We start from the raw sequence: 7,837 nt of genomic DNA on the forward strand, positions 1-7,837 counted from the left end.
ATTGAGAGCTAACAACAACGAGCAGTAACATGTTTTTTTTTCTGCCTAAGGTAACTTGATGTTTACGGATTTAGTTGATATTTTTAAAAACACAATATAAGGGTTACCAATCGTCATGAAAATAAGCATTGTTTATTTCAAGGTTTATGATTTAAATAAAAAGTCATACAATGTAAATGAGTGCACGATTTTGAATGTGACTCACTGTAGATAAATTTGCATCAACTAAGTGCAGTATATTTAAATTTGTGAGAAATACCAATTATGGCAAATAAAAGAACTCAAACTGACGTTGCAACGCGAAAATTAATAATTAAGTTATACTTTACGGGATCCACGTTGAGAAAAATTAGCCAATTAGTAGGCAGAACTCATTCAACAGTCCAGTGGATCATAAACAAATACCGATATGATGTATTAATAGAAGATACGGTTCGAAAAGGAAGAACAAAGATACTTTCTAAAAATAATGAACGATTTATAATACGGCAAATAAAAGTTAATCCCAAACAAAGTATTCCAAAATTAACGCAAGAAATTGCTCAAAGAATAAAGAAGCCAATATCAACGGAAATAGTTCGAAGACTTCTTAGAAAAAACGGATATAATGGTAGAATTGCACAGAAGAAACCATTCATTTCGAAAGCTAATAAACAGAAGCGTCTTGAATTTGCCAAAAATACCTAAAAGAGCCTGTTGAATTTTGGAATAATGTGATCTTCTCGGATGAAACTAAAATAAACCTTTTCGGATCTGATGGACAACAAATTATTTGGAGAAAATCGAATACTCAATTACATGAAAAGAATATTGTTAAAACGGTGAAACATGTAGGAGGATCTTTAATGTTCTGGGGTCCCATGGGAGCTAATGGTGTAGGGAACCTACATGAAATTAAAGGAATTATAGACAGAAATGTTTAGCTTGACATTCTGAAAACGAATTTGAAATCTTCTTCCGAAAAACTTAAAATGCCTAAACTTTTTTACTTTCAGCAGGATAATGATCCAAAGCATACGGCTAATATAGTGAAGTATTAGTTGATTTATAATGTCACAAGATTGTTAAATTCCCCTCCTCAATCGCCTGATCTAAATTCCGTAGAAAATCTATGGGATATTTTAAAACATGATGTTAAAAAGTAGAGGTTTAGCAATTTAAAAGACCTTAGTAATGTTGTGGTCCCTTCGTGGTATAACATTTCTCCCAATGTGACCAAAAAACTTGTAAAATCGATGAACGGGGCAAGTAGGATCGTATTCTTTGCTTTCTCACCCCAGACACAAGGGGGGCACAGTTGGTTGACAATGCCAAAGGGGACTGTATCTGTTTTGCGTATCTTTTTATTTTTTTCGAAGGACCACAGCTTATTTGGCGCTGAACCAATTCAGAACAAAACACACTTGGTAACAACACACTTGTATTTGTCTCATTAAATTTTTAATGTTACTTTACAAGTGACAAATTTCATAACAAATTGTAAAATTAGAGCAAACTAGAAAAACACAAGCGGTCACTGAATGTTAAGAAACTTTTGCGATTGGGAGTTTTTCCTTGAACAGGGCAACTGAGATGTGAATTGAGCGCAGTATAGGGATCCTACTAAGACTGTATGAGTTAAAAATAGAATAGGAGATATGTTGAAAAGGCGATGCGTTTTGTATGAGAGATTCTATGAGACTGATCCGAATTTCAATTTTTTCCACCGAATGTGAACCTTATGATATCCATTTATATTTTTACCACCTCATAGTCATACCAATTAATGTGAATTATTAGTGCTGAGGACTAAGAATTGCTTATCATACGGTGCCATAAAGGTGTGAGAAAAATGATGGGTGAAAAGAGTTATGAGCGTGGGAAGAGTGTGGAATGTGTATGTAGTTGACTAATGTAAACACTGCCCTTAAGGGTGATTAATAAGTGTTTACGTTGGCAACACAAAAAGAAATTTATTAGTGGGTGAAGATGTTGGATATTTTCCCAACAATCGATGCAAAATCACTTGAAAGCTGTGATTGAAGCTAAGGGAGGAGCTACTAAGTACTAATTTCTTAAACAATTAAATTTAATTAGTTGTTTTGATAAGTTTATTAGAGGTTTAAAAGCACAAAATACCTTTTGAACGGTTAATTTTGTGACTAGATTTCCAGTCACTTCTTCCTTGTTAATTATTATTCTTTAAGTTTTAATTAGTTTTGTTGTAAACCAGGTAAGCCCATTTTTAAATCTGCCTACATTGACTAAAAGCTCATTGAACTCATTTAAAAAATGAGCTATGTCCAATAAATATAATATATAATTTCGGATTGTCTTAAAGAAAAAAACTCTCAACTAATACCCACCGATGGAGAAAAATAGAAAATCAACACATAGCATAGAAAATGCAACGTGCGAAATAGCTTCGAGGAATTCCAATATCGAACGAAAAAATGAGCAGAAAATATCGTGGAAATTATATTGAATAAAGGAAAATAATACGTTTTAAATTATATAATTTGACTAATGAGGTTTTAATAAAAGTAACGAAGTACTTTACCTGAAAAAAAATTATTTTGCGCTACTGACATCGGAAAGGCTTTTTCAATGCATAACAAAAAGTCACGATATATCTCTTCAAATTCGTTTCTTAAATAAAAGGATTTAATTTCAAAGGAAAATTCTCGAATTTTTACTCTATTATATCTCTTATAACATCGATCGAGGAACACTCTGTATAACGTTTATTATAACACCGCCAAATATAACAATAATAATAGGAACCACACTAATTGTTGCATATTATTACATTTTTACTTTGTGTCAATTACGACTTGTGTATTTGACAAATCTATTGGCGACGACGATGGGTTCTAGTATTTTTTGCATAAAAAAAGTTGGCGTAGAAACTAAACGTAAAAATTCTTACATAAAACTTAACATTTCCGCCGCCACTGGGCATATTATTTATGAAAAAATATTGAACTGTGTTAGCGCTCGAAATGAGCTAATATTAATGATAATTTGTGTTCAGGTCAGGACTTCCCGAGCTCCTTCTTAACAGTGGTGAGTACTGCACTAGGCATCCATGAAGTAACCCAAATTTGCTGACGGGGTTTATTAGTAGATCGAAGGACCAGACGGTCTATTGTCAAGAGATAATGGAGATTCATAAGTTTGAAAAGATACAAAAAACCGCTGCTACACGTACTACACTATGTTCAATGAAAGCTAGTTGTCATGCAGTGCTCGGTTAGTGATTCGATAATTGACTACAATGCCCGCATTCAGGCTTTGATTTGCAACGAGACACGTCAGAAGTTGTTGAAGTTTTATTCTATCTTTTATATCGGGAGAGTTCAGAGGTTGTTGATGCGATAAGACGAGTGACCGTTCTACCGACTGCTCCAAGAGGGGTGGTGTTTTTCCCCCGAAATGCAGGTCCCTGTCTTCATTTATTTCTCACGAATTTCTGGGAAAGTCATCACCTTAATGCTTTTGAACCATCCCCTTATCGCTGTCACCCTCTACTTCCTAGGCCACTTGCGCGACTCGATAAGGAATATTCCATCCTGATTTACTGCTGCTCTTTATGTGTTTCACGATTCACATCTCATAAATCAGGAGGGAAATAAACTAGATGTATGGTACTTAACGCGGTACCTATGGTTCGGCACGACATGGTAGGTTGCGATGTGAGTTCTGTTTTCTTTCCACTTTTATTTATTGCCCAGATGTTAGGGCATTACATAAGAGCGAAATCTTTATGTTGGAAATTTTCTCAATAATTTGTGTAAAAAAATTCAGTTCTGTAACTTAAACCATTGCCCTGAAATATCGTTGACTGCAAAAAAACTTTATTTTTAATATCCTGTTTTTCGAAAACGTTGCGTTTGTAAGGAAAATGATCTCTGCTCGAGGAAATGAAATAACAGAAAAAAATGTGTATTGTTTCTTTTACCTTTTGATTAAAAACGAAAAATAATACTTAATTGACTGGTTTTTAAATATGAAGTGACCAATTCACGAGTGCAAAAAGAAAGGAAAAGGGCAACGTTTCAAGCCATCCGCAGCCAACTGGAGAGGATGTTCATGTGTAATTTGATTATTAAATATTATAAAGAAACAAAAATCGCAAAGAGATATAGCGAAAATTGTGAGTAGAAGCCGGTCTACAATTAAATACATCATAAAAAAATATAATACAATTCGTGCAACAAAAGATTTGTCTGGAAGGGGAAGGAAAAGTATATTGACACTTCGAGAGAAACGGGCGATATTAAGGAGAGTTCAAGAAAATCCGCACACTACTGCAACTGAAACAGTGAAAAGTGTTGCCAGTGATTACCACAAAGTTTCCTATAAAACGACAATGTGAAAATTTTTAAGGAACAAAGGAATACGGGCACGAGTTGGCCTGAAAAACTTTTAGTAAGTGAAAAGAATAGGACGAAACATTTAGAGTTTGCTCAAAGGCATTTGGACAAAAATATCGACTATTGGAAAAACGTTATATTTACTGACGAATCTAAAATTGAGCTGTTTGGAAAATCCAAAAAGGTGCTAATGTATAGAAAGTGAGGGGAAACAAGTAATCCAAAAATTTCATTCCGACTGCGAACCACGGAGGAGGTTCAGTTCTAATCGGAGATGTATGTCGTGGCATGGAGTGGGACAATTAAATTTTATTGATGGAATAATAGATCGCTTTGTATACATAGACATTTTAAAAAGAAATCTAATACTAAGTACGAAGAAAATGGGGTTTAAAAAGGAATTCACATATCAGCAAGATAACGATCCAAAACATACAGCCCGTGTCGTTAAAGAGTGAATTTTATGTAATGTACCAAGAGTGTTGGAAACACCTTCCCGATCCCCAGATATGAACCTGATTGAGCATTTACGGTCGGAACTAAACGAAAGGGTAAAAAAACAACACATTTCAAACAAAGAGCAGTTAAAAGCAATATGCCAAGAGAAGTGGCGAAAGATCGAAACGAGTTACGTTAGAAAACTAGTAGAATCGAAGCCTAACATGTTAAAAGAAAATATAAGATCGAAAGGATGTCTCACACGTTATTAGTTTCATACTACTTTGACATATTTTAAAAAATAGTTTGGTGGACAAATAATTCTTCTCCCATCAGTTTTGAAGGATTTCCCATTTATTTTTGACAGTTATTGTTAATGTTGAATATTTTATTACTATATTTGGCATACGAATGATATATTTTTTTGTAATGAAAGTCAAATAAATTTAAGTGGTTTGAATTTTATTCCATTATTTTACATTATTTCTAGGTGGACGAATAATTTATATCCCGACTGTAACTGTATGTATGTGCAGTGTCAATTACTTTATCTACAAATGTGTCAATCCAGTGCCCTGCTTTGCTGGATAATCAGATCCGTATTCGTTCGAACTCCAAGTAACGCATTGTAAGTTCTGCGATAACATCCCGTATGTTGGGGGCTGATGATTGACGTTATTACCTCTTCCATCAACGTTGTAGTCATTCAGTCTGTTGTGATGGAAGTTGTCCTGAATTCCGCCATAGTTTTGATACGGTGGTACGAAGTTAGATTCCACAGGAAGAGAGTAAGAAATCGGGAGACACACCTGGTCATAATTGTTACCGTACATGTTAAACTGGTGATGATAGTTTTGTTGTGTGATAGAGACCGATGGAATGTCCCATTGTCCGTGGGGGGTGTGAAATGCGGATCCCGAGGTTGTTGGGAATTTAAGTGAATCGAAAGATCTTCCTTAATCAGAGGAACATTAGAGTACCCAACGGCGACCTCTAAACTCCGGTTCTGGGCTAATTTTTGGCGAGGAAATTAACTGAAAGGAATTCGATTTTTGAGGCGTTCTGAGCCTGCTGCCCTTAAACTTCATTCTACGGTTTTGAAACCAGACTTTGATTTGTTTCTCTGTTAAGTTTAATTCTTGAGATAACTGGATCCTTTTGGCTCTGCAAAGGTACTTTCCCTTCTGAAACTCTTTTTCCAGGGCCATTAATTGAAAAGACGTGTACTGCGTTCTTGATCGTTTCGCTATTGTGGTGTTAATTTTGTTTTTCTGCGCTGCTTCCTTCGGGCAAACGTTCATTGGGGTTACATCTACGATCTGATTTGGAGCGACTTGGTACCAGTTTTCTTCGAATGAGTAAGAAGAAAGCGACGGATTCGGATTGAGGTCATTGTTGTTCTGAAAGAAGAACCTGAATTTTAAAATAAACATTTACGAATAAATAATAAAAACGTAAACAATTTTTATGAGCATGCGTAATGATAAGTAAGTGAGACGTAGCTTTTCGCAAAACTCAACAACCTGCACGTGTCAAAGTTCCGGGCTTAATGAGATTGTTTCGTTTTGAATCATTGTAATAACTAGTTTATACAACTTTTCCAAGACGCAATTTTTAAGGAATAAAGGCTTGCCGGCAGTTATGGGTCGGCTATTTGCAGGGTAAATCTATCAGAAGGTGATTACTCATAGTTTTGAAAATAGTTCATGAGAAGATAATTCTATCTAATCTACGTTAACATTTATTTAAAACTTATTGCAATTTTTTTAAATTAATATATCAATTTATTAACAATTTAAGTGAAGTAAATTTCAAATCCGTGATCTCACAGACGAGAGTAATAACATAGAGCGTCTGCTGAGCGCATGCTCATATATGCTAATTAAACATCATGCTTACCATCATACTCTGATTATCGTGCGATACATAAGAATCTTGCTGCATTTGAACTGTAAACACGTCTTCTTTGTATATATTTACATCCGGGACATTGTAACCCTTAAAATTGCCGTAAGATTCAAATGACGAAAAAGACTCATTTGAGCTCATGGGATCAGCGAGTGTCTCTGGGATCACGATTGGCTCTTCGATTCTATCATGCTCTTGATTCATGCTCCAATCACCTTTGCTCACGAAGGAAAATTAGTTGGACTTCCACAAAGACTTCCAACAGAAGCACGCACGCACCAAAGGACGACTCACCACTGAGATAAGTCCTACGACTAATGCTCTAATGGCGATTTTGGGTTCGTCCAAGGTATTTATTTTAATGGGTTTTATCACAAGCAATTTGTGGGTGACCAATCAGGTTCGAAAATATTCTCAAAATTTACCTGCACAATCGCCAACTGGTTTTCGATCAAGGAATCGTGTTCTATTGTATCTGAAATATCTTTGGGACCAGTTACGGAAATAGAAAATACGATAAGAATGAGAAATTGGTTATTTGCATAGTGGATAGCACTTATCCGGATTGTAAATAACATCCCATTTTTGAGAAACTGCTCGGTATCTCAAAAATTAAGAGATGCAGAGTGGGATGGAGTTTGATTTTATCAGTTACGTAACTATAAATAATTACTATGCTTATTTAAAATTTCAATAATATAAAATGTCACTTGATGTTTCGTCTTTGTGCGCGATCATCAACTTGAGTTTCTCAAATATGGGTGCACACGTTTTGTTCCCTTTTCGATTACTGACAGGATTAATTCCAATTAGATGTTACCCTGAACCTATTGATCTATCAGAATTTTCATAAAATTTTTGAAATTATCAAACTGTTGAACTTACACCACACAATCTATCAATTTTCTACATAAAATTGCCCTTCTGGTGGACTTGTGGGGCAGCTAAAATGAAAATTACAAACACATTAATAAAAAAAAAAGAAGTAATTGCTCCTAGAAAATTGTGATTTAGATAAAGAATTATCTATGAAGAAAATGCGGAGTGAGATAGAGTTATGGATGTAGTTTACTTTGGTTATTTTTTTCCTCTATGGCTCATTAATGTTTCATTGCCTAGTGGGCATAGGACCCACC

At 34.9% G+C, this 7,837-nt stretch overlaps 1 protein-coding gene across 1 annotated transcript; it reads right to left on the minus strand.

The window, feature by feature from the left end:
- Nucleotides 1-5,238: 5,238 nt before the first annotated feature.
- LOC136349760 (homeobox protein Hox-A3-like) lies at nt 5,239-7,136 on the minus strand. The gene is made up of 2 exons (XM_066301486.1): nt 6,693-7,136; nt 5,239-6,193 (listed from the first exon to the last, which is right to left on the minus strand). Exons 1-2 carry the CDS (start codon nt 6,903-6,905, stop codon nt 5,765-5,767), a joined length of 642 nt encoding a protein of 213 aa, XP_066157583.1. The 5' UTR covers nt 6,906-7,136; the 3' UTR covers nt 5,239-5,764.
- Between the last annotated feature and the right edge of the window lie 701 nt (nt 7,137-7,837).

This window comes from Euwallacea fornicatus, unplaced genomic scaffold (genome assembly GCF_040115645.1).
Source record: "Euwallacea fornicatus isolate EFF26 unplaced genomic scaffold, ASM4011564v1 scaffold_57, whole genome shotgun sequence".
Taxonomy (NCBI): domain Eukaryota; kingdom Metazoa; phylum Arthropoda; class Insecta; order Coleoptera; family Curculionidae; genus Euwallacea; species Euwallacea fornicatus.

What these genes read in the sequence shown, in the direction of transcription:
- LOC136349760 (XM_066301486.1), bottom strand. Translation starts at nt 6,905, where the DNA reads ATGAATCAAGAGCATGATAGAATCGAAGAGCCAATCGTGATCCCAGAG. An exon ending in ACGATAATCAGAGTATGATG is followed by an intron (nt 6,194 to 6,692) that starts GTAAGCATGATG and finishes TTCTTCTTTCAG; the next exon opens with AACAACAATGACCTCAATCC.